This window comes from Balaenoptera acutorostrata, chromosome 2, assembly GCF_949987535.1.
Source record: "Balaenoptera acutorostrata chromosome 2, mBalAcu1.1, whole genome shotgun sequence".
In the NCBI taxonomy this organism is placed as follows: Eukaryota; Metazoa; Chordata; class Mammalia; order Artiodactyla; family Balaenopteridae; genus Balaenoptera; species Balaenoptera acutorostrata.
In genome coordinates, this window is record NC_080065.1 from 175,386,996 (window position 1) to 175,414,296 (window position 27,301).

At 41.2% G+C, this 27,301-nt stretch overlaps 2 protein-coding genes and 1 pseudogene across 2 annotated transcripts; 2 read left to right on the forward strand and 1 right to left on the reverse strand.

Moving 5' to 3' along the window:
- Nucleotides 1-8,520: 8,520 nt before the first annotated feature.
- LOC130707259 (protein SET-like) lies at nt 8,521-9,470 on the reverse strand (annotated as a pseudogene).
- A 3,317-nt stretch (nt 9,471-12,787) lies between these two features.
- On the forward strand, nt 12,788-13,729 carry LOC103004691 (olfactory receptor 7G1-like). Its single transcript, XM_007178430.2, has one exon. The coding sequence runs from the start codon at nt 12,791-12,793 to the stop codon at nt 13,727-13,729; it is 939 nt and encodes a 312-aa protein (XP_007178492.2). The 5' UTR covers nt 12,788-12,790.
- Nucleotides 13,730-21,825: 8,096 nt separating this feature from the next.
- Nucleotides 21,826-22,782, forward strand: LOC103016981 (olfactory receptor 7G1-like). Its single transcript, XM_007178579.2, has one exon. It carries the CDS (start codon nt 21,829-21,831, stop codon nt 22,780-22,782), a length of 954 nt encoding a protein of 317 aa, XP_007178641.2. The 5' UTR covers nt 21,826-21,828.
- The last annotated feature ends 4,519 nt before the right edge of the window (nt 22,783-27,301 follow it).

A 27,301-nucleotide genomic window follows, 5' to 3' on the forward strand; every position in this document is an offset into this window, starting at 1 on the left:
AGGGAGAGGGAGGGGGAGGGAGCGGGAGAGAGGGAGGGAGAGGGAGAGAGAGGAGAGGGAGCAAGGGAGAGGGAGAGAGGGAGGGAGAGAGGGATAGAGGGAGGGAGGGAGAGACGGTCTTTGTCTTTCCCTCCCTCCCTCTATCCCTCTCTCCCTCTCCCCCCTCTCTCTCCCTCTCCCCGTCCCTCTCCCTCCACCTCCTTCCCTAAGGAGGTGGAGGGAGAGGGAGAGGGAGCACGAGAGGGAGAGAGGGAGGGAGAGAGGGAGAGGGAAAGAGGTAGACTAAGAGCGGAACAGGGAAACAGGGACAGGGAAAGAGCGACAGGCAGAGAGGGACAGGGAGAGAGGGAGAGGGAGAGAGGGACAGGGAAAGAGAGACAGGGATGGAGGGAGGGAGAGAGGGACAGGGCAAGAGGGACAGGGAGAGAGGGAGGGAGAGAGGGAGGGAGAGATGGAGGGAGAGGGAGAGGGAGAGGCAGGGAGGTAGAGGGAGGGAGGGAGGGAGACAGGGAGACAGACAGGGAGACAGGGAGAAGGGCTGATGGGGGCTCCCTACCCCTCCCATCCTCTCCCCACTGCTTTCTCTTTTTTCTGCTTCAACAAACACCAGGCGCCTTTTAGATCAGCCCTGAAGTCAACGTTGATGCTTGGATGGCCTGACCTCCCCGCTGCCTTCCAGCCCGGGACCACAGCTGGGAGATGAAGTCTGCGGGGCCCTGGGCGGCGGCGGCGGGCTGCACAGGCACCTCCTCTGACGCCCAATCTCTCCTTGTTTACGAGGCAGCCGCCAGCTCCCCTCCCTGACTCCCCAACAGTTGGGGCCTTTTTAATATGTGTCGATAATGCCATGAGCTACTATTTAACTTTTCCATGAGGACCCATCTCCCGAAATGCAGTGGTTTTCAGCCTTGGCTGCACTAGACAACCCCCAGGGAAGGGAGAGACATCTGTACCTCCCTCTCTCTCCCTCTCCCTCCATATCTCCTGGCTCTCTCCCTCTCCCTCTCCCGCTCCCTCTCCCTCTGGGGTGATGCCCGATGAGCTCAGATTCGCAGATGTTCCCCCCATCCCCTCTCTGTGCCTTGCGTGGGGTCTGGGCCTTCTCACTGTGGCCCGGGTACGGCCTTGACATTCAGACATCGGGTCCTGCAAGGACACTTGCGTTTGGTCCATACCGCGTGTGGCTGCAGTCTGGGCTTCTCCCTTTCAGCATCTTCAGTAGACGGGGGCTGTGCGCGAGCCCTTCATCTTCCCCGCAGACACCACTGGTGCTTGCTCAGCCTCGCGGGTGATGCAGGGGGCAGGGGGGATAGTCCTGTGTCCCCACCTTCTTGGGCTGCAGACAGGCCACGTTGGTCCTGTGGTGACTGGGGGCTCCCAGGAGAACCCCACCGCAGAGCCGGAGAGGTGGCCCCAGAGAAGGAGGCGTACGCCTGGGGCCGGGCCTCACCAGCCAGCCCCGGGCCACCTGCAGCAACAGGCCTCTCGCCGTCCAGGGGCTGGGTGTTCGGGCGCCGTGGGGATGAGCTGCTGTCTGCACGGCAGCCGAGTTTGTATTGTTGAGCCCGGGGAGGCCCCTGGGTGGCTCCTGGAGAGCGTGGCCGCATTTCTTCCTGCCCTTGGCCTTAGAGCTCATCACGGGTCACGCCGTTTCTGGTTCCAAAAGGACCTGTGTTCATAAAGACCACGTGTTAGCACAGCACCAAAGTGTCTAGAAATCCGGGCCAGGAGGAGGAGGGAGGGGGATTGGCTGTGCCCGCCAGTGGCCTGAGAGCCCTGCCCGCCCGCAGAGACCTGGCCCGGGGCCCGTGGTGAGGGCATGGCCCACGGTCCCCAGCGCCGGCCGTCTCTGGGTTCCAGGAGAACTGCGCGATCCTCAGGGAGCTGGTGAGGCTGCAGGCTCAGAAGTCCCGCCTGCTGGGGTTCAGCACGCGTGCCGACTCCGTGCTGGAGATGAACATGGCCAAGACCAGCCAGCTGGTGAACACTTTCCTAGGTAAGCCCGCCTCCCCGAGTCCCAGTGGGGACGGGGGTCAGGCGGACCTTCACTGGACGTGGTGCTGCCTGAGACCCCACTGTGTCAGCCCTTGGGGGTCGCCTTCCCCAACCCTGCATTCTGCCTCAAGGGGCGTGGGGTGGGGGGCGGCTGGGGGGGCTGCCACAGGGACATAGCCGAGCCTCTCCCCTCCGCCCGCAGATGAGCTGGCCCAGAAGCTGAAGCCCCTCGGGGAGCAGGAGCGGCCGTGATCCTGGAGCTAAAGAAGGCCGAGTGCCAGAGGCGGGGCCTGCACTCTGACGGGCCCATCAACGCCTGGGACCTGCGCTACCACATGAACCAGGGGGAGGAGACGCGCTAACACGTGGACCAGTACCTGCTCAGTGAGTCCTTCCCCATGCAGGTGGTCACGCGCGGGCGGCTGGGCATCTCCCAGGAGCTGCTGGGGCTGACCTTCGACCTGGAGAAGGGCGCCAACATGTGTCACGAAGATGTGAGGCTCTACACGGTCCGGGACGCGGCCTCGGGCAAGGTCATCCATCGGCAAGTTCTACCTGGATCTCTACCCTCGGTGCATGCGTGGGGGAACCTGTCGGCCATGGGCCGGGGCTCCTCTGTGGAAGCAGGGCCTCACCTGCGTCCCTCTCCAGGGAAGGGAAGTCCGGGCACATGGCCTGCTTTGGCCTGCAGCCGGGCTGCCTGCAGCAGGATGGGAGGCCCCAGATCGCCATTGCGGCAATGGTGGCCAACTTCACCAAGCCTACGCCCAACCCGCCCTCCCTGTTGCAGCATGATGAGCTGGAGACCTACTTCCATGAGTTCTGGCAAGCGATGCACCAGCTCTGCTCCCAGGAGGGTGTGGGAGCGGGGCTGCAGGCAGGGGGCGGGGAGGGCCCGGGCTCTCCCGTGGTCCTCAGGCAGACCCTCACGATGGGATTCTTCCGCTGATGTCACCCCGCACGTGGCGACGCCCTCGGTGTCAGCTTCCATCATCAAACCCCACGCACTGGGCGCGTAAATAACGGAAGTGGATGTCCTCGAGACTCTGGAGGCTGGAAGCCCCAGATCAAGGAGTCAGGACTGATTACCTGCATGTTAAATACATGTATTCAAGAGTTGCCTTCAAAAAAGACAAACGACAAGAAAGGCACGTTGCCTGCTACTCTGGTGACAGGAGGTGGTGAGAACCAGAGGGGAGGCTCTGGGGCCGGGAGCGCCGCACCCTGTGAGGCCCTGGTGCTGCTGCCAGTCTCGGTGGAGGCTCAGCAAGTCCCGGTAACTTCCCCACGGGGGGGGGGTCCCCAGCTGAGCGTCTGGGCCCAGGACCCAGTGCTCGTTCAGTCTCCCTGCGGTCAGCCCTTCGTCCTGAGAGCGATGCTCTCACAGGCTGCACCGGAGCGCGTGGGGACACTTTACTGAGCTGTGCAGCCGTCACTACTGCTCTGTTTTGGAACATTTCCCTCACGCCAAAAATGTCCCTCACGCCCTTAGTTATCATTCCCTCCCCTCCCCTGCCCCTGACAACCAGGATCCCACTCTGACTCTGTGGATCTACCTGTTCTGGACGTTTCCCCTCAGTGGAGTCACACCCTGTGTGTCCTTCTGTGTCTGACTTCTCTCGCTCCAGCTTCCAGCTCCCACCCTGTGTCCTCAAGTCCATTCTCTAGGTCTAAATCTTTATTCTAGGCCTGCAACTAGGTTCATCAGTACCATTGTTCTTTTTTTAGATTCTATATATATGCGTTCGCATATGGTATTTGTTTTTCTCTTTCTGACTTACTTCCTCTGTATGACAGACTCTAGGTCCAACCACCTCACTACAAATAACTCAGTTTCGTTTCTTTTTATGGCTGAGTAATATTCCATTGTATATATGTGCCACATCTTCTTTACCCATTCGTCTGTCGATGGACACTTAGGTTGCTTCCATGTCCTGGCTATTGTAAATAGTGCTGCAATGAAAATTGTGGTACATGACTCTTTTGAATTATGGTTTTCTCAGGGTATATGCCCAGTAGAGGGATTCCTGGGTCATATGGTAGTTCTATTTTTAGCTTTTAAGGAACATCCATACTGTTTTCCATAGTGGTTGTATCAATTTACATTCCCACCAACAGTGCATGAGGGTTCCCTTTTCACCACACCCTTTCCAGCATTTATTGTTTCTACATTTTTTGATAATAGCCATTCAGACTAGCGTGAGGTGATACCTCATTGTAGTTTTGATTTGCATTTCTCTAATAATTAGTGATGTTGAGCATCTTTACATGTGCCTCTTGGCCATTTGTATGTCTTCCTTGATGAAATGTCTATTTAGGTCTTCTGCCCATTTTTGGATTGGGTTGTTTGTTTTTTTGATATTGAGCTCCATAAGCTGTTTGTATATTTTGGAGGTTAATCCTTTGTCTGTTGCTTCATTTGCAAATAATTTCTCCCATTCTGAGGGTTGTCTTTTTGTCTTGTTTATGGTTTCCTTTGCTGTGCAAAAGCTGTTAAGTTTAACTAAGCCCCATTTGCTTATTTTTGTTTTTATTTCCATTACTGTAGGAGGTGGATCAAAAAAGATCTTGCTGTGGTATATGTCATAGAGTGTTCTGCCTATGTTTTCCTCTAAGAGTTTTATAGTGTCTGGCCTTACCTTTAGGTCTTTAACCCATTTGTAGTTTATTTTTTTGTATGGTGTTAGGTAGTGTTCTAATTTCATTCTTTTACATGTAGCTGTCCAGTTTTCCCAGCACCACTTATTAGAGAGGCTGTCCTTTCTGCACAGTATGTTCTTGCCTCCCTTGTCGTAAATTAGGTGACCATATGTGCGTGGGTTTATCTCTGGGCATTCTATCCTGTTCCATTGGTCTATATTTCTGTTTTTGTGCCAGTACCATACTGTCTTTACTACTGTAGCTTTGTGGTATAATTTGAAGTGAGGAAGCCTGATTCCTCCAACTCCCTTTTTCTTTCTCAAGATTGCTTTGGGTATTCGGGGTCTTTTGTATTTCCATACAAATTGTAAATTTTTTTTGTTCTAATTCTGTGAAGAATGCTATTGGTAGTTTGATAGGGATTGCATTGAATCTGTAGATTCCTTTGGGTAGTATAGTCATTTTCACAATATTGATTCTTCCAATCCAAGAACATGGTATATTTCTCCATCTGTTTGATTTCTCCATCTTTGATTTCTTTCATCAGTGTTTTATAGTTTTCTGAGTTCAAGTCTTTCGTCTCCTTAGGCAGGTTTATTCCTAGGTATTTATTTTTTCTGTTGTGTTGGTAAATGGGATTGTTTCCTTAATTTCTCTCTCTGAGTTTTTGTTGTTGCTGTATAGGAATGCCAGATTTCTGTGCATTAATTTTGTATCCTGCAATCTTACCAAATTCATTGATTAGTTCCACTAGTTTACTGGTGGCATCTTTAGGATTTTCTATGTATAGTATCATGTCATCTGCAAACAGTGACAGTTTTACTTCTTTTCCAATTTGTATTCCTTTTATTTGCTTTTCTTCTCTGATTGCTGTGGCTAGGACTTCCAAAACAATGTTGAATAAGAGTGATGAGAGTGGATATCCTTGTCTTGTTCCTGATCTTAGTGGAAATGTTTTCAGTTTTTCACCATTGAGTATGATGCTTGATGTGGGTTTGTCATATCTAGGCTGTACTATGGTGAGGTAGGTTCCCTCTATGCCCACTTTCTGGAGAGTTTTTTTTTATCATAAATGGGTGTTGAATTTTGTCAAAAGCTTTTTCAGCATCTATTGAGATGATCATATGATTTCTATTCCTTAATTTGTTAATATGGTGTATCACATTGATTGATTTGTGTATATTGAAGAATCCTTGCATCTCTGGGATAAATCCCACTTGATCATGGTGTATGATCCTTTTAATGTGTTGTTGGATTCTGTTTGCTAGTATTTTGTTCAAGATTTTTGCATCTATGTTCATCAGTGCTATTGGTCTATAATTTTCTTTTATTGTGATATCTTTGTCTAGTTTTGGTATCAGGGTGATGGTGGCCTCATAGAATGAGATTGGGAGTGTTCCTCCCTCTGCAATTTTTTGGAAGAGCTTGAGAAGGATAGGTGTTAGCTCTTCTCTAAATGTTTGATAGAATTCCCCTGTGAAGCCATCTGGTCCTGGACTTTGTTTGTTGGAAGATTTTTAATTATACTTTCAATTTCATTACTTGTGATAGTCTATTTATATTTTCTAATTCTTCCTGGTTCAGTCTTGGAAAAGTGTACCTTTCCAAGAATTTGTCCATTTCTTCATGGTTGACCATTTTATTGGCATACAACAGTTTGTAATAGTCTCTTATAACCCTTTGTATTTCTGTGGTGTCATTTGTGATTTCTCCTTTTTCATTTCTAATTTTATTGATTTGAGTCCTCTCCCTGTTTTTCTTGATGAGTCTGGCTAAGGGTTTATCAATTTTGTTTATCTTCTCAAGGAACCAGATTTTAGTTTTATTGATCTTTGCTATTGTTTTCTTTGTTTCTATTTCATTTATTTCTGCTCTGATTGTTATGATTTCTTTCCTTCTACTGATTTTATGTTTTCTTTGGTCTTCTTTCTCTAGTTGTTTTAAGTGTAGAGGTAGACTGTTTATTTGAGATTTTTCTAGTTTCTTGAGGTGAGATTGAATTGCTGTAAACTTCTCTCTTAGAACTGCTTTTGCTGCCGCCCATAGGTTTTGGGTCATCATGTTTTCATTGTCATTTGTCTCTATGTATTTTTAAAATTTCTTCTTTGATTTCTTCAGTGATCTCTTGGTTATTTGGTAGTGCACTGTTTAATCTCCATGTATTTTTTTTTAATCTTTATGTTCCTTTATTGCAGCAAGATTCCTGACCAGCATACAGTGATGTATTTGCTACAGAGACCTGTGCAGAAATTACATACTATCCATCTAGACAGGTTTTCCTTATACTTTGCCTATTGATGGAATAGTTCCACTTATAAAGTTTTTATACATCAAAAAGCTTTGAATTTGACCAGGCGGTCCATTAATTCATCTCTGAAAAAGCTAAGTAGCATTTAATTTTAGCTACTATATTTTACAGCATTAAAAAGCTTATGCATTAGGTAGCTTCTCAAAATGTGATTTATGCACAATGGCATTTAGCAGACAGAGCAGAGTCCATCATCTCCCCCAGATTCACACAGACAGGTCTCATTTGAGAGCTATATGCTAAAAGAGCTGGTACTTTGAGACAAAAGTACTCCTAACCTGAGTTTCTTACCACCAATACGGACTTCTTACTCTGAAAGCCTGTCTTCTCGGCCACATTTTACAGTGCCAGTGAAGACATGCCAACAATCACCCTGTGTATTAACTCAGCAGTAGAGCACCAGGTCTGTCTGATGGTGGTGGCAGGCACTATTATATCCAGGTAAATAAAAGCCCATATTTTGAAATGCCAATTTGAGATACAAATCAAGGGTACAACATATTCAGAACTGAGTTTTCAGCAATCTGATATCCCAAATGATGTGAAAAATTTCAGAAACTGATGTCAAACTGTACCCATGATGGGTTCCCAGCTATGGAGACATTAATACATTGGTTCAAATCCCTTTACTCAATCAACATAGCCCTGAGGTCATCCTGCAAAGTGCATATCAAAAAATACGAAGTTAAGGTGACAAAGTTTGACAATAACATTATACAAGTCAAACTTGGAAAGTCATATTAAGTATATCTGTTCTGAGAGAAAAGCATCAAGTCCTTTGTGTACACATTTAGTTTTATTGTAACAAAGCAACTTGTACACTTTTAACGTTTAAAACTGAGCATCATCTTTCCTTTCCAGTGAAACAAGAAGAAAAATTTAAAAATAAACAGGAACAAAATTACAATAGAGAATGTCAATTGCAAATAAGATCCTACAGGTTCTGCTGATTCTCCCATCGAGTGGCAGGGCTCAAGTCATCATTAGGAGAGAATTTTATTTTAAAAGTGTCATCTTAAACTGCAAGGATGTCCATTAAACATCACAATTAAACATGCCAAAGGAGGAGCCATGTTGTCAAAATGCCCACTTAACCCACCCAAACATCTCAAACCCACCCTTTGCTGACCTTCTATAATCCCATTTTTTAAAGTTTTTTCTTTCTTTTTTTAAACAAGAGAAAGTAGACAGATACATGTTGGTAAACGCTAACTGTCCATATTCACATAGAGACACAGTGTAATCTCTGAGCCCAATACACAGAGAAAGGAGGGAAAAAGCTAGAATTCTATGCACTACTACACAGGGGCCTAGCACCCTCCAGCTTCCAGCAGAGCTAAGGGAACAGAAGGTTTTTCTTTTTTCCCACAGAGCATGGTGGTGTTAATTCCATAAAGTTTTTGTTGAGACAGAAAGGGATAAAAATGAATTTGGAACAGAAAGGGGTAGAGATTCTTTTCCCACTGAATTCTGCTCAAGGTATTTCCCCCCAAAATAAGTTGTGAGCCATGGTATAAAGGAGAAAAGAGACCTCAAAAACAGGGCAACTGAGCAAAAGAGGAGAAGGAGAAAAAAAAAGACTGCAACTTGCTCCCAGGGACTGGAGAAAATTTAAAAAAGGAAGGTTGGAATCCATCAGTGTTCCATTAGTCATCTTCTCCTTCATCTTCCTCTCCTTCCTCCCCCTCATCATCCTCTTCATCTTCTTCACCTTCATCCTCATCCCCTTCTTCATCAATATCTTCCAATCCTTCTTCCTCTTCATCATCATCATCATCTTCTTCTCCTTCCCCTTCCTCATCATCCATGTCCGGAACCAAGTAGTACTGTAATGGATTTGGCCAAATATCATCTTTGATGATCTCTCCTAACTCATCTGCACCTGCATCAGAATGATCAGTAAACCAGGTGAAGAAGCTTTCTGGTTCCTCATGCTGTCTCTTCCTACTGGCTTTATTCTGCATTTGACTTGAACGTTTGGTCAAATCCTTTCCGGATTTCCATTTGATTTCAGTGGACTTTGAAGATGGATCACCACTCTCATTCAGATGAAATTCTTTGGAGAGAACTTTATTTTCGAAGTAAGCATTTTCATCAAAATAAAAATCTATGCTGTAACCTGATTTAATATCTTCAAATTCTGTCACTTCGACTCTTGTCAAATAATGCAGCTCCTCTTCATCCTCCTCCCCAAGCAGTGCAGACACTTGTGGATGGTTAACAAATGCTGTTACCCAAAAATTTGGGATTTTGGTGATCAATTCCGACCTCTTCTGAAAAAATGGTTTTGGCGGAGTTTGTTATATTTCTGTTCTACTTTCAAAATCTCCTCACTGGCTTGTTCGTTAAGTCTGTCTATTTCATTTTGTACTTCATCAATATGTTCAATTGCTTCTTGCTGTTCTTTTTCTTCCTTCGGCAAGTTCGGAGAAGCAGACGTTTCCTCTGGCCTGGAGGCAGGAGTCCGTCTGGGTTTCTTCGGTTTCTTTGCTTGGGGTGGAAGTGAAGACTGATGTTTGGGGGCCATGCTGGGAGAAAAGCCAAGAATCCACCCAAGGGAAGAAGCTCATACCAGGAGCTCTGAGAACTTGTATTTGTGTTTTTTACAGTTTTTTTTTCGTAATTGACTTCCAATCTCATAGTGTTGTGGTCAGAAAAGATGCTTGATACGATTTCAATTTTCTTAAATTTTCCGAGGCTTGATTTGTGACCCAAGATGTGATGTATCCTGGAGAATGTTCCATGGGCACTTGAGAAGAAAGTGTATTCTGCCACTTTTTGGTGGAATGTCCTATAAATATCAATTAAATCTACCTGGTTTATTGTGTCACTTAGAGCTTGTGTTTCCTTATTTATTTTCTGTTTGGATGATCTGTCCATTAGTGTAAGTGGCATGTTAAAGTCCCCTACTATTATTGTGTTACTGTTGATTTCTCATTTCATTGTTGTTAGCATTTGCCTTATGTATTGAGGTGTTCCTATGTTGGGTGCATAAACATTTATAATTGTTTTATCTTCTTCTTGAATTGATCCTTTGATCATTATGTAATGTCCTTCTTTGTCTCTTGCAATAGTCTTTATTTTAAAGTATATTTTATCAGATATGAGTATTGCTACTCCAGCTTTCCTTTGATTTCCATTTGCATGGAATATCTTTTTCCATCCCCTCACCTTCAGTCTGTATGTGTCCCTAGGTCTGTAGTGGATTTCTTGTAGATAGCATATATATGGGTCTTGCTTTTGTATACATTCAGCCAGTCTGTGTCTTTTGGTTGAGGCATTTAATCCATTTACATTCAAGGTTATTATCGATATGTATGTTCCTATTACCATATTCTTAATTGTTTTGGGTTTCTTTTGTGGGTCTTTTTGTTCTCCTGTGTTTCCCTCTCAGAGAATTTTCTTTAGCATTTGTTGTAAAGCTGGTTTGGTGGTGCTGAATTCTGTTAGCTTTTGGTTGTCTGAAAAACTTTTGATTTCTCCATAGAATCTGAATGAGATCCTTGCTGGGAAGAGTAATCTTGGTTGTAGGTTTTTCTCTATCATCACTTTAAGTATATCCTGCCACTCCCTTCTGGCCTGCAGAGTTTCTGCTGAAAGATCAGCTGTTAACCTTATGGGGATTCCCTTGTGTGTTATTTGTTGTTTTTCCTTGCTGCTTTTAATATGTTTTCTTTATATTTAATTTTTGATAGTTTGATTAATATGAGTCTTGGTGTGTTTTTCCTAGGGTTTATCCTGTGTGGGACTCTCTGTGCTTCCCGGATTTGGGTGACTATTTCCTTTCCCATGTTAGGGAAGTTTTCAACTATAATCTCTTGAAATATTTTCTCAGACCCTTTATTTTTCTCTTTTTCTTCTGGGACCCATATAATTCAAATGTTCGTGCATTTAGTGTTATCCCAGAGGTCTCTGAGATTGTCTTCAATTCTTTTCATTCTTTTTTCTTTATTCTGCTCCTCGGCATTTATTTCCACCATTTTGTCTTCCAGCTTACTTATTCGTTCTTCTGCCTCAGTTATTCTGTTATTGATTCTTTCTAGTGTATTTTTCATTTCCGTCATTGTGTTGTTCATGTTTGTTTGTTTGTTCTTTAGTTCTTCTAGATCTTTGTTAAAGATCTCTTGTATTTTCTCAATCTGTGCCTCCATTCCATTTCCGAGATTCTGGATCATCTTTACTATCATTACTCTGAATTCTTTTTCAGGTAGATTGCCTCTTTCCTCTTCACTTATTTGGTCATGTAGGTTTTTTCTTTGCTCCTTCATCTGTGACATATTGTTTTGCCATCTCATTTTTAAAAAATTTTTTTATGAGTGGAATTGTGTTCTTGTCTTACTGGTTGTTTGGCCTGAGGCTTCCAACACTGGAGTTTGTAGGCTGTTGGGTAAAGCTGGGTCTTCATTCTGAGATGAGGACCTCCATAAGACCTCACTCCAATGAATCTTCCCTGGGGTCTGAGGTTCTCTGAGGAGTTCACACTGCAGGAGCTTCAGCCTGACCCCCAGCTAGTGAACCCAGATCCTGCAAACCACATGGGGTGGCCAAAAAAAAAAAAAAGAGAGAGAGAGCAATAACAAAGTAAAAAATAAAATTAGAATAGGAAACTAACAGATATGTTAGAAAGAATATAAAAATAAAAATATAGATGAATCAACAACTGGAAGGTACAACAGTACCACAATAGTAAAACAGAAGAGGAGGGAAGAGAGAGAAAAAAAAAAAGAAGAGAAAAAAAAAAAGGGTGAAAGGCCTTGGCTGTGGAGGACAGGTCCTAAGAAAGGGTGAGGTTTGTGTGGTGGGCGGGGCCTATGCTTAGGACCCACAGGGCTGGAAAAGGCCTGGGGGCTGTAGGGGGTGAGACTTAGGCTCAAGGAACAGAAGGGGCCCAGGTGTGCCCTTCACCCCTTTTCTCAGAGGGTGGGGGACCTCATCTGGGGGCCCAGCAGGCTTCCTGGGCTCGAGTGGGTGGGGCCAATGCCTTCATCACCTCTCCTGCTTCTCCTGCTTCTCCTGCTTCTCCTGTCTTGGAGGGCCCCTCCCAGCTGCCTCTCCTGTTCTCCCCTTGGCCTCCTTCCTATGTCCCCAGGACCAATGCAGCCGGAGGTGGGGAGGGGTGTGCCTTGGAGGGCAGGGGACTGGCCTGGAACTCAGCAGGCTCCCTGTGCCCGAGTGGATGGGGCAAATGCCCTCCTCTCCTGCTCCTCCCAGAGGGCCCCTCCCACCTACCTGTCCTGATCTTCCTGGCCTCAGGGGTGCTGATCTTGTCTGGCCTCCACTTCTCCTCCCCCCTCTGACCCCCCACATCCTACTGGTTCACTTGGGGGTTCCTCCCATCTCCTTGGGCATCAGAGTTCCGCACCAGTGGCCAGCAGGTGCCCTAGTTTTGGGGAGACGCTAAATCCCATCTTCTTATTTTATTCTATTTTATTTTATTTTGGCGTTTGGAATTTTTTTATAAATGTAATTTTTTATTTTTATTTTTATATAGCAGGTTCTTATTAGTTATCTATCTTATATGTATTAGTGTATATATGTCAATCCCAATCTCCTAATTCATCCCACCACCACCCCCCCCGCCCCCGCTTTCCCCCCTTGGTGTCCATACATTTGTTCTCTACATCTGTGTCTCTATTTCTGCCTTGCAAACCAGTTCATCTGCACTATTTTTCTAGATTCCACATATATGCGTTAATATACATTTGTTTTTCTCTTTCAAGGCACATGTTTTTAATTGTCCTCTTTCAATCCCCTTCTTTATTCCCAAGATGGTTTTTGCTTCTGGTCTAGAAAACACACATTTGATTGTCTTGTCATTCCATCTTTTCCATCAGATTCATCAACAATATGGAACAGAGAAATAAAACACGTGTTCCAGATTTTCTTCTTATGGAAGTGACAGAGGATCCAGTGTTGCGCTCCCTCCTTTTCAGCCTGTTCCTTTCCATGTACCTGGTCACTGTCCTGGGAAACCTGCTTATCATTCTGGCTGTCAGCTCTGACTCCCAACTCCACACTCCCATGTACTTCTTTCTCTCTAATATGTCTATTAACGACATCTGTTTAAGCACAACCACTATCCCAAAGATGCTACTGAACATCCAAACACAGAATCAAAGCATCACTTACACAAGCTGCCTTACACAGATCTTCTTTGTCCTGGTGTTTGCTAGTTTGGAAAGGTGTCTTCTTGCAATAGTGGCCTATGATCGCTATGTGGCCATTTGTCATCCACTGAGATACACGCTCATCATGAACTCCCACCTCTGTGGTCTGCTAATACTACTCTCCCTGTTCATTCTTATTGTGGATGCCCTGCTTCACAGTCTGATGCTGTTGCAGCTGACCTTCTGCACAGATCTGGAAATCCCCCTCTTCTTCTGTGAAGTTGTTCAGGTCATCAAGCTTGCATGTTCTGATACCCTCATCAATAATATCCTGATATATTTGGCAACTAGCATATTTGGTGGTATTCCTGTGTGTGGAATCATTTTCTCTTATACTCAAATAATGTCCTCTGTTTTGAGAATGCCATCAGTGGGTAGCAAGTATAAAGCTTTTTCCACCTGTGGCTCTCACCTCTCAGTTGTGTCCTTATTCTTTGGGACAGGTTTTGGAATGTACATTAGTTCTGCTCTTACTAACTCTTCCAGAAACACTGCAGTGCTTTCAATGATGTACACTGTTGTCCCTCAAATGATGAACCCCTTCATCTATAGCCTGAGGAACAGGAACATGAAAGGAGCCTTGAGGAAACTCATCATTAGGACTCCTTCTCTTCTGTGATTGTGTCTTCTGCTTTGTACTGGGATTACTAGAATGAATCAAAGTGACAAAAATGCTGAGTGAAAATCTGAAAATCAGAAAATCTGACTCGTACCACCAACTTATTCTAAAATGACTAGATAATATAATGGGTACGTGAATTTTAACTTGAGGTTGAAACCTAATTTGCTGTTTTTACTGCTCAGTGATGTTTCAAAATGAGTTCCATTCCCTAATCTTGGTTTCCTTAGTGCATCCCTTAAGAAGTTGATAGAGGCAAGGGTTATACTGATAATGTTCGAACATCAGAAGAAAAGTGAAAATTGTTGGATATGTCAGGGAGAGGATTGAAATAAATCTGTGGCCATAAGAGCCTTGATTCTGCCTGATCTCATGGTTGGGGCCATGTGAATTGCACCCCAGGGTCTACTGTGAGATATGGGGAGAGCTGTTCTTGCAAATTCCAATTCGGTAATTCCTGACACCCATCATGGATAAACTGTATCTTTGCAGGGCAACATCAGCATCCACTACTCTCAGTTTTATGATCCCTGAATTTGCTATATGTTTTTATCTCAGTGGTTTGAGATGACTGCAAGACATTTGATCTTGATCAGTGAGGAAGCTTTCATTTTTACTAAGATAAAGTAACCGTGATGATAATATGCCAAAACAATGTTATCTTCCATTACAAAGACTTCAGAAGTGGGAAATGTAGAACAAAATTCATTTACTCCTCCATGTGGTATCTTTATCCTGGGCGCTGGTTCCCCTCATGGACCCAGATGGCAGCAAGAGATGGAGTCATCCGAAATATATACACTTCACTCTCTTCACCATGAATAGGACCATATGCCCCATCTGAATCTCATCCTCGGTGTGGAGAAAATGTTTATTATGAGAGCCTAAGACTGACTATATGCACTGCAATTCTTGCTGGGATTTCCAGCCCCATAAGCGTTACAAACACCTCATACAGTGTCTGACATCTAGTAAGTACTCAATAAAATTAACTAGTATCACTGTGTTCCATACCTTGCCTATAATCATAACTTGTGATTACAAGTCTCACATATTTTTTACCACTTGCTTCAGTAATTAGATTAGTTTTCTTTCGTGTTGTATTTATCAACTTCTTTTTCTGATCTGTGTAATACAATAAAATAAATAATATTTATGCAGTCAGGGCAAAGGTACATAATCTTCTCTTGGTCTCTTATTTGCTGAAACTTTCTTATTGGCTTATTCTTACAAATAAGAATTTTCACTTTTGTCCTGAGTCATCTTATCTTGCTATGATTCTTACTCATCTCTGGGGAAGTCCACAAAGAGAAACACCACTGAATAAAATTAATTGTATCATTGATGTCTTAGAAGATTGTCTGCACTTCTAGGGCTCTCATGCAAGACTTTCTGAAGTGTCTTTATAAGGAAAGTTATTCTTTGGAGGACTACTTTACTGTGAGAAAGAGATATTTAATGTAAGACAAAAAAAGGAAATTTAGCAATATTAGGTAAATCACATTTGTCATATTCACAAAAATGTAAAGTCATCAGTCAGAATGATCTCTGTGGGTATTGAGGTGACTGTCCCAAAGGAGAATCAAAGGAGTTGCTGGAGAGCCTTCTGGTTGTCATTGGAGGTTAATAGTGGTTGTTTTATTTTCAGCACCACAACTGGGAAACAGCTCCTGCCTGGGAATTCTGGTACCATCTAGTGCAGAGCTTCCTGCGTTGATGTTTACAGATTTTAATCTCATGAGGCCTTTGCACATAGGACAGGTTTCCAAACCTCACCCAAGAACTACTGACTTTGAATCTCTATGGAGACATGTGAGAAATGGACATTTTTAATAAGTACTTTGGGGCATTCTGATGACCTATGAAGTCAAGATGCATGACTTCAATATTAAAAGAATATGGGAGAATTTGTTTATAATTAGGAATATGGAAGGGTCTTTCCTCAATTTTACTTGTTAAAGTATCATATACAAAGTAGTGCTTAAACTCTATGTGTAGTTCTGCAAGAATAACATAATAAAAACACATATATCTATCCAGGGGTTAAAAATAGAGCAATGCCATCACCGTAGAACCCATCTAACAGGTCTCCCACTCATATCATTCTGTCCCTTCAAGTGGCAAACATTTTCCTGAATTGTGTACTTATCATTTCTTTGAAGTTCTTCTTTTAGTTTTACGTCTATGAAAACTTTTATGTGCTGGTCTTTTTATGGGCTCTATCTTCTCATCAACAGGTCTTGTATTTTCCCCTGTATCAATTTAATAGCTCAATTATTGTAGGATACCTTTCAGCTAAAAATAGGTTTACTGTGTCAACAAAGAAGTCCCAATATTTATCAATTACAATCACAAAATACACTGTAATACAATTTGACGGTTTTTCTGATTAACTCATAGTTTACTGTAACAATATAGTTAACCAATGACAATAATTTCAGTAAATTGACCATAATGTGGGGAAAATATATCAAATCCAGTACCTTGAGAGTGGGAAAAGTTGATAGCAATATTTTATAAAAAGAGTAAAATGTGGTGGGAGGAACTGGGAGACCAGGATTGTCACATATACATTATTGGCACTATGTATAAAATAGACAACTAATGGGAACATACTGTATAGCACAGGGAACTGTACCTAATGCACTGTGGTAACCTAGATGTGAGGGAAGTCCAAAAGGTAGGGGATATCTGTATGTGTATGGCTGATTCTTTTTGTTGTGCAGTGGAGGCTAACACAACATTGTAAAGCAACCATACTCTAATAAAAATTAATTTAAAAAAGAGTAAAATGCCTGTCACATATTTAGTCTAACTTTTTATTGTGGTAAAATATATATAACATAATATTTTCAATTTTCATAATTTTTAAGTGCACAATTTGTTGGCAAATTCACAATGTTGGGCAACCATTGCCTCCATCAGTTTCCACAACTTCATGATCAAATAGAAAAAATGTAGCCATTTAGCAATAACTCCTCATTCTAATGCCACACCTCAGCCCCTGACAACCTTTAGTCTACTTTCTATTTGTATGATTTTTCCTATTCTATTTCATATAAGTGGAATCATAAAATATATGTTCTTTTGTGTCTGGCTTATTTCACTCAGCATTGTGTGTGTTTTTAAGGTTCATCCATGCTGTAGCATGTTTCAGAACTTCATTCCTTTTTATGGCTGAATAATATTCCATTGTGTGTGTGTGTGTGTATATATATATATATATATATATATATATATACACACACACACACCACACTTTGTTTATCCATTTATTGTCTTTTTTGTGGTGTGGGAAGTATATCATTTTATCTTTTATAGTTAATTTTTATTGGAGTATAGTTATCCATTTATTGTTGATGAACATGGTTTTTTTCCACATTTTGGCCATTGTGAATAATACTGCTATGAGCATTGATGTACAAGTATCTGTTTTTATCCCTGTTTTAAATTCTTTGGTTATCTACTTAGGAGTGAACATGCTGGGTCTTAAGGTAATTCTCTGCTTAACTTTTCAAGAACTGCCAAAATGCATTCAGTTTTGTATTTTAAAAGTATATGTGCTCTTATATACAATGGAATACTACTTAGCCATAAAAAAGAATGAAATAGCGCCATTTGCAGCAACATGGATGCAACTAGAGATGATAATACTAAGTAAAGTAAATCAGAAATAGAAAGAAAAATACCATATGATATCATTTATATGTGCAATCTAAAATATGGCACAAATGAACCTATCTATGAAACAGAAACAGACTCACAGACATAGAGAACAGACTTGTGGTTACCAAGGGGGAGGTGGGGTGGGGGAGGGATGGACTGGGAGTTTGGGATTAGCAGATGCAAACTATTAAATATAGACTATACAAACAACAAGATCCTACTGTATAACACAGGGAACTATATTCAATATCCTAGGACTAACCATAATGGAAAAGAATATAAAAAATAATGTATGATATATATGTGTATAACTGAGTCACTTTGCAGTACAGCAGAAATTAAAACAACATTGTAAATCAGCTATACTTCAATAAAAAAGAAAAATAAATAAATAATACCATTACATAATCATAAAAAAAGTATATGTCTTCTGAGTTTGTTCTTTATAAGATTGCTTTGGCTATTTGGGGCCTTTTGTAATTCCATATGCGTTTGAGAATCAGTTTTTCCATATCTGCACAAAAAGCATTCTCCATTTCAAAAATAATATTAAGAGGGATTGCATTGAATCTCTAGGTTCCTATGGCTAGTATTAAAATCTTAATAATGAATTCTTTTTACCCATTACACAGGCTATTATTCCATTTGTTTAGGTCATCTTCAATTTATTTCAGCTATGTTTTCAAGTTTTCAATGTGCAAGTCTTCACTTCCTTGGTTAAATTTATTCCTAGGTGTCTAATTCTTTTCAATGCTATTTTAAATGGGATAACTTTCTTATATTCCTTTCAGTGGTTCCTTTCAGATGTATAAAAAAACAAACAAACAAACAAAAAACCAACTGACTGGTGTGTTGATCATGTATCCTGCAACTTTGGTGAGTTGTGTGCTCAGTAGCTTTCTCGTGGATTCTTTGCCATTTTTTATCTGTAGGATCATGTCTATCAGTAGAAATATTTTTACTTCTTTCATTCTAATTTGGATTCATTTTATGACGTTTTCTTGACTAATAGCTCTGGCTAGAACATCCAGAACAATGTTGACCCACAGTGGTGAAACAGACTTCCTTGCCTTGTTCCTGATATTAGGGAGAAAGCTTTCAGTCTTTTACCATTATGATGTTAGCTGTGGGTTTTTTCATAAGTATCCTTTGTCATGTTGAAGAATTATATCACTATCCTTAGTTTTCTGAGAGTTTTAGTTGTGAGTGGATTTTGGATTTTATGAAATTCCTTTTCTTCATCAATCAAGATAATCATGCAGTTTTTATCTTTTGTTCTATTAATGTGATGTACTACATTGATTTTCTTATGTTGAACCACCTTTGAGTTCTTTGATGAATAACATTTGGTTATGGTAAACAATCCTTTTAATTTGGTGTTGGATTCAATTTGTTAATATGTTGTAGAGGAATTTTACATCTATATTTATCAAGGATATTGCTTTGTGTTTTTTTTCTTGTGTTACCTTTTTAAAAAATTAATTTATTTTTGGCTGCGTTGGGTCTTTATTGCTGCACGTGGGCTTTCTCTAGTTTGTGGCAAGCGGGGGCTACTCTTCATTACGGTGCATGGGTTTCTCATTGCGGTGGCTTCTCTTGTTGCAGAGCACGGGCTCTAGAGGCATGGGTGTCAGTAGTTCTGGCACTTGGGCTCAGTAGTTGTGGCGCACGGGCTTAGCTGCTCTGTGACATGTGGAATCTTCCTGGACCAGGGCTTGAACCCATGTCCCCTGCATTGGCAGGCAGATTCTCAACCACTGCGCCACCAGCGAAGCCCTCAAGGTATTTTTTAATTTCCACTTTGATTTCTTCTTTGACTCATTAATTGTTCACGGGTTTGTTGCTTAATTTCCACATATTTATGAGCTTTCCAGCTTTCCTCTTGTTATTGGTTTCTAGTTTCATAGCATTGTGGCTGGAAAAGATACTTGGTATGATCTCCATCTTTTTAAATTTGCTAAGAGTCTTCTGTGACCTGTCATGTGATCTATCCTGGAGAAAGTTCCATGTGCACTTGAGAAGACTGTGTATTCTGCTGCTGTTTGATGAATGTTCTATATATGTCTGTTAGGTATATCTTGGTAGTGGGACCCACTGATGCTGGACAGTCTGGTGGTATTCAGGTGCTTTACTGGAGGGGCTGGCTACACGTAAGTACAGTGGTGCAGGCCAGTGACAGAAGACATGGCCTAATCTGTGCCCACAAGCAGCCATGGAGCTCTGTCTGTTGGTAAGCTCTCCCATTGCTCACCATCTCCCCCTGGGCATGCACACAGCAGTGGAGTTCAGTGACAGGTGTCAGGCCAGTGACTTATAAGTTCACATCTGGAGGAGTTAACCCCAAGTGAGCACATGGTGCTGGGGGGCAGCCAGAGGTGTCTTGCACTCAAGTAGTTCAGAGGCCTGAGCTGGCTGCTATTGTGGCTTATGGTCTCAGGATGTAGGGGAAGGAGTGATGAGGGACTCAGGTGGCTGGCATTAACAAATGCTAATACTTGTGGGGTGAAAGCTGGTGAAATATGCAGGGAGCCCACAGCAGCTGTGCTGGCCATTAGTTTCTTCTGTGAAAAAAATCTGCTGTTTTTTTCTACACAGCAGGTCACTGTGATCTGCAGTCTGTTCTGCTACATGGCTGCTATTAGTATCCCCTGCTTTTCTTTCTCATTGCTAGCTGTCTCTATATGTCATGGCTTTGCCAGACTGAGTTGGTGTGAAATGGAAGTGTATAGTGCCCCCAAATGCTGGAGAAGCTGGTTACTCACCCCACTCATCCTTTCCTGGTGAAAGGAACTCTTTCTAGCTAGGAAATTCCCTCTTGGTACTGAACAATGCCAGCTTAAGTGATAGGATGATGCAGACAAAATGAAGCTGTCTTTCTTCTCTTCTTGTATGATTATTTTCAGGTTTGTATTCCACTATGTTGGTAGAAGAAAATAGTAAGTTTTATGTTTATGTTACTGCTTCAGCTCATAGTGCCCTAAAGTGAAGAAAACTATATATTGAAGCTATTTTGATAAAATTAGAAAAGATGGTTTTGAAAACCTAAAAAGGGAATAAGGGATCTATATGAATTGATCAGAGACAGGATTGTCACAGAGAATATATTACAATCAATTGTATAAAATATACACAGTGAAGATTAAGATTCAGGAAACATTTAATGACTCTTGGAGAGATAAACCCTGGAATGTTTACTTTTTATAATAACTTAGCTATATTTTAAAATATGTTATTTATATAATATATAGCATATATTTTATAATTAGTTATAATATATAAAACATAAAGTATTATAGTATATTATACTATAGGATTATATGTATAGTACAGGCTAGTATAATATACTGTAGCATTATAATATTATATCCTTGGTCTTTAAGGATTTGCAGAGCCCTGGGATCACAGTGACAAGAAAATTGCTTGGCTAATGAGGATCTTTGGAAATTGAACCTCTAGGGATACAGAGAGTGTGATCTGCCTATGACCATCTCATTCAACAGTCCTTTCCCTGAAAAGAAGTAGCACACCTGAGCCTCCTTCCATAGATGATCCCTCTTGCCCAGGAGCCTGGTGGCTCACTCAATTCCTCTGCCCTTCCTGAGTATGGATTTGGATACAGCATTCAGCAGAGATATCAAGCACCATTCCACTGTGATGCCAGCCAGGTAACCTAATGTCCATTAGTGAATGTTTGGAAAAGAGGACAGTTGTCTCACTGTAGATTCATCCAGGGGAGGTTGTGAGGAGAGTACATACATCAGATGATTAGAACTAAGCTACCCCCGGGCCTCCTGCCTAGCTGTCTGTCACCTTCTTCTCATGTTTCCTTGTACTTTGCACCAATACTCAAACATGTCTCATTTACTAATATCGTACTCACTCCCTACTATAACAAAGACCATTTCCTCCTGAGTTGAAATCTGCTTCTCTTAAAAAAGGATGACTGTTATACAATTATCTGATATTCACTTGCAAACCTGTGGTTGGGGGTGGGGTTGGGCAGGAAGTTTGGTAAATTTCACCTTATCTTCCCATTCCTGGTCCTTGTTATACTTTTATATCAGTTGCCTGGCTCTGAGGTCTCTGGGGATCCAGACAGTATATTCAGCTGCCTCCCTAGTCTGTTTCTCTTTATAAAATTACCAATTGTTTTAAATAATCTAAATAGTATAGGTAGTGTAATATAAAAAATGACTACCCCTTAACCCTTGTGGCAATTAACAAAATCGATGACTTTCTGCTGTATCAGCTTCAGTTTTTTTTAAAAAGTAACAGAATAATATGTATACAGAAGACACATTTCTTATTCCTCTCTGTTAGTGTCTATCCATCCCAAGAGAGTGTATGCCTCTGGTGATTCTCCTCCTGCTGGTGTAGAAAACCACATTTGATTGTGTTGTCAGTCCATCTTTCCCACCAGGTTTGTCAACAACATGGGACCCAGAAACAAATCAGGAGTTTCAGAATTCCTTCTTATGGAAGTGACAGAGGATCCAGAACTGCAGCCCCTCTTCTTCATTCTGTTCCTGTCCATATACCTCGTTACCATCCTGGGAAACCTGCTCATCGTCCTGGCCGTCATCTCTGACCCCCACCTCCACACCCCCATGTATTTCTTTCTCTACAACCTGTCCTTGACTGACATCGGTTTCAGCACCACCACAATCCCAAAGATGCTGGTGAACATCCAAGCACAGAATCAGAGCATCACTTATACAGGCTGCCTTACACAGATCTACTTTGTCCTGGTGTTTGCTAGTTTGGAAAGTTTTCTCCTTGCAGTAATGGCCTATGACCGCTATGTGGCCATTTGTCATCCACTGAGGTACACGGTTATCATGAACTCCCGTCTCTGTTTGTTTTTGATTCTTCTTTCCCCGTTTATTAGCATTGTGGATGCCCTGCTCCACAGTCTGATGGTGTTGCAGCTGACCTTTTGCACAAACCTGGAAATTCCCCTCTTTTTCTGTGAAGTTGTTCAGGTTATCAAGCTTGCATGTTCTGATACCCTCATCAACAATATCTTGATATATTTGGCAACTAGCATATTTGGTGGTATTCCTGTGTGTGGAGTCATTTTCTCTTATACTCAAATAGTGTCCTCTGTTTTGAGAATGCCATCAGCGGGTGGAAAGTATAAAGCTTTTTCCACCTGTGGGTCTCACCTCTCAGTCGTGTCCTTATTCTATGGGGCAGGCTTGGGGGTATATATTAGTTCTGCTCTTACTAATTCTTCCAGAAAGACTGCAGTGGCTTCGGTGATTTACACTGTTGTCCCTCAAATGATGAACCCCTTCATCTATAGTCTGAGGAACAGGGACATGAAAGGTGCCTTGAGAAAACTCATCAGTAAGATACCACTGGCTTTTCAGGAGTATGTTATTTAATTTCCACGTATTTGTGTATTTTCTAGTTGTTATTCTCGTATTGATTTCTAGATTCATACCACTGTAGTCAGAAAAGACTGTATGATTTCAATATCTTAAAATTTATTGACACTTGCTTTGTGGTCTAACATGTGAACTATCCAAAGAGTTCTGTGTGCTCTGGAGAAGAATGTTTCTTCTCCTTTTGTTAGGTGTAGTGTTTATATATGTCTCTTAGATTTTGTTAGTTTACACTGTTTTTTAGGTCCTCTGTGTCTTTTTTGTCTATCCAGAGTTACTATACATTGCTGAAAATTTGCATTAAAATCTGTAAGCATTATTGTAGAAATATGGATTTCTCACTTCACTTCTGTCAAGTTTTATTCACATATTTTGAGGTCCTGTTGTTTGGTGTATATATGTTTATAATTGTTCTATAATCTTGATTATTGACCATTTTATCTCTTTCTCTATTTATCTATCTACCTATTTTCTATCTATCCTTTTTTGTCTATTTTAACAGTTTTGAATTAAAGTCTATTTTTTTCTGATATTAACTCTTTTGGTAACTATTTGCCTAGAATTTTTCTATTCTTTCCTTTAAATCTATTTGTGTCTGTGAATCTATAGTGAGTCTCTTATAAATTGCATATATTCACATCATGTTTCCTTTATCTTTCTTCCAATCTCTGACCTTTTGATTGGACAATTTACTTCACTTATTTAAAGTATCTACTGACAAGGAGATACATAATTCTCCCACTTAAAATTTATTTTCTGTAAGTCTAGTACTTATTTGTCCTTCATTTTGTCCATTACTGCTTTATTTTCTGTCTAGTTGATTTTTCATAGTGAACATTTTGGATTTTGTTCTCATTGCCTTTTTGGAATATATCCAGATAATTTTTGTGTGGTTACTATGGACATTGCACTTAATATGCTAAATTTATAACAATGTAGTTTGAATTCATGCCATTTTTACCTCAATAGCATGCAAAACCCCTGCTCTTATATGGCTCTATCCTTTCTCCATTATGTTAGTGTCACAAATTAAATGTTTGTACATTATTGCCAATAGCATAGATTTAAATTTTTTTTACATTTTCTTTCTAAATCCAGTAGGAATCATTTCCTACTTTTCCTAAAGTAAGAAGAGTTGTAAATCAAAAATACATTAAAAAATTTTTCCCATTCACTTGACTTTACCAAAAATCTTTATTTTTTTCATATAACATTGAACTATCTAGTGCCTTTTCATTTCAACCTGAAGCAATCCTTTAGATATTTTCATAAAGCAGGTGTAGTGGTAATGTACTCTTTTGGCTTTGTTCATCTGGGAGTGTTTTATTTCTCACTCATTTTTGGAAGGAAAATTTTGTCAGATATAACATTATTGGTGGACAGTTTTTTCCTTCAACACTTTAAATATGTTATCCCACAATTCTCTGGCCTCCATGGTTCTGATGAGAAATTGGTTGTTGATCTTATTGAAGATCTCCTGTAAGTAATGAGTGATTTTCTCTTTACTTCTTATATGTGATGAGCTTCTTTCAAGATTCTCTCTTTCCTTTTGGCTTTGTCAGTTTGATGATAATGTTAATGTCTTAACGTTAATATCTTTTATTATAGATATTCTTGGAGTTCTTTGAGCTTCTTAGATTTGTAGTTTCAAGTCTTTCATCATATTTGGGTTGTTTTTGACCATTATTTCTTCAAATATTTTTTCCATCCCCTTTTCTTTTTCTTTTCCTTTTGGACTCATATAATGCTTTTTTTTTTTTCTCACTTGATGGTATCCCATTGATCCCTTAAGGATCTGCTCAATTTTCTTTTCTTTTTCTTTTCTTTTTTTTTTTTTTTTTGATGTGTCCTTTAAGGGTTGCTTTTATTTTTTGTTTTTAAAGATAAACATGTTCTGGGGCTTCCCTGGTGGCGCAGTGGTTGAGAGTCTGCCTGCTAATGCAGGGGACACGGGTTCGAGCCCTGGCCTGGGAAGATCCCACATGCCGCGGAGCGGCTGGGCCCGTGAGCCACAACTGCTGAGCCTGCGCGTCTGGAGCCTGTGCTCCGCGGCGAGAGAGGCCGCGGCGGTGAGAGGCCCGCGCATCGCGATGAAGAGTGGCCCCCGCTTGCCACAACTGGAGAAAGCCCTCGCACAGAAACGAAGACCCAACACAGCCAAAAATCAATCAATCAATCAATCAATCAAAAAAAAAAAAATACGCATCTGATTCAAGATCCTCATTAAAAAAAAAAAAAAAAAAAAAAAAGATAAACATGTTCTGATTTATACAGTCTCTCTGGTAACTTACAATACATATGCATATTTGAAGCATCAAAATTCTCATCTAGAGAAGAGTAAGAAAAGAATAATTTTTTCAAGGAAATAATGTCTCTGTCTTCATATTTTTCTTTATTGAAGTATAGTTGATTTCCAATGTTGTGTTAATTTCTGCTGTACAGCAAAGTGACTCAGTTATACATATATATGTTATTTTTATATTCTTTTTCATTACAGTTTATCCCAGGACATCAAATATATCAATAGTTCCCTGGGCTATACAGTAAGACCTTGTTGTCCATCCATTCTATATGTAATAGTTTGCATCTACTAACCCCAAACTCCCAGTCCATGCTTCCCCCACCCCACCCTTGGCAACCACAAGTCTGTTCTCTATGTCTGTGAGTCTGCTTCTTAGATAGGTTCATTTGTGTCATATTTTAGATTCCACATATAAGTGATATCATATGGTATTTGTCTTTCTCTTTCTGACTTACTTCACTTAGTATGATAATCTCTAGTTGCATTCATGTTGCTGCAAATGGCATTATTTCATCTTTTTCTATGGCTGAGTAGTATTCCATTGTATATATAATAGGTACCACATCTTTTTTTTACATTTATCTGTCAATGGACATTTAGGTTGTTTCCATGTGTTGGCTATTGTGACTAGTACTGCTATGAACATAGGGGTACATGCATCCTTTCAAACCATGTTTTTCTCGGGGTATATGCCCAGTAGTGGGATTGCTGGGTTGTATGGTAATTCTATTTTTAATTTTCTGAAGAACCTCCATACTGTTTTCCATAGTGGCTGCACCAACTTACGTTCCCACCAAGAGTGTAGGAGGGTTCCCTTTTCTGCACACCCTCTCCAGCATTTGTTATGTGTAGACTTTTTAATCATGGCCATTCTGACTGGTGTGAGGTGGTACCTCATTGTAGTTTTGATTTGCATTCATCTAATAATTAACAATGTTGTCTGTTCACTTTTCTTTATTCTTTTTTCTTTCCGCTCCTCAGACTCAATATTATAATCTGGATATTATAATCTCCCTCAGAGTTTGCTTTTCTTTATAATTGTTGAAGGTGGTAGTAGTCTATGTGTTTAGTGACTTTCCCAAAATACATTTGCAAAGACTGTAATTCTTATTGTATGTGGTCATTGAAATCTATGTTCCTTACATTCGTTCAGCTTATGGTTTGACAGATTTCCTTGAGTGCCAGGAGTGATACAAACAAAGAGATAACACACCTCTTTCAGTCTTTATAGATTGGATCTGTGCTGCAGTACTCTTTTAACACTTATTCAGGTTTGCACTGAGTCTAGAGATCAATGAGAGAGTTTAGGATCTTCTCTGGACTTTTCTGAGTATATGTATTACTATGGGCATGTAAGTGGCTTTCTGAATTCTCCCATAACTTGGCTGCTTTTATTTATTTATTTTTATAAATTTATTTATTTATTTTATTTTTGACTGTCTTGGGTCTTTGTTGCTGCGGGCGGGCTTTTCTCTAGTTGTAGCGAGTGGGGGCTACTCTTCATTGTGGTGCACGGGCTTCTCATTGGGTGGCTTCTCTTGTTGCAGAGCACGGGCTCTAGGTGTGTGGGCTTCAGTAGTTGTGGCACTTGGGCTCAGTAGTTGTGGCTCACGGGCTCTAGAGCACAGGCTCAGTAGTTGTGGCACACGGGCTTAGTTGCTCCACTCCATGTGGAATCTTCCCAGAGCAGGGCTCGAACCCATGTCCCCTGCATTAGCAGGTGGATTCTTAACCACTGCACCACCAGGGAAGCCCTTGGCTGATTTTAAATGTCCTAATTTCCTAGAAAAAATTCTCCTGTTTTGCTTGGGGTCTAAGCTAGTCTATTTTATGTTGTGACTTTAATCTTTTACCAGATGCATATGTGAGCTTTGGTTTGTGGTGTTTCAAAACCATATCCACTGCTTTTCCAGCCTGAGTTCTGAGTTAACCAGCAATGAATGCCTTGTGTCAGTCCTTCAGGTAGCTCCCAGACAAGTTAGAACAGACATACAGAATTATTTGAGAAAATGTTAACTCTGCCTCCTCTGAATACATGGACCAGAGTCTCATTCTGAGACCCCAGGCAGTGACCATCTTAAGACTAAGACTACTGCCATACTGCAGGGTGGGGAAAGGACAAGTAAAATGTCTCAGAACTTTCCTACCATTGTGAAGTTGCTGTTTTCTTGCTTCATCACTCACTTGGTTGCTATAAATTTTGACTGTTTTCAGGAG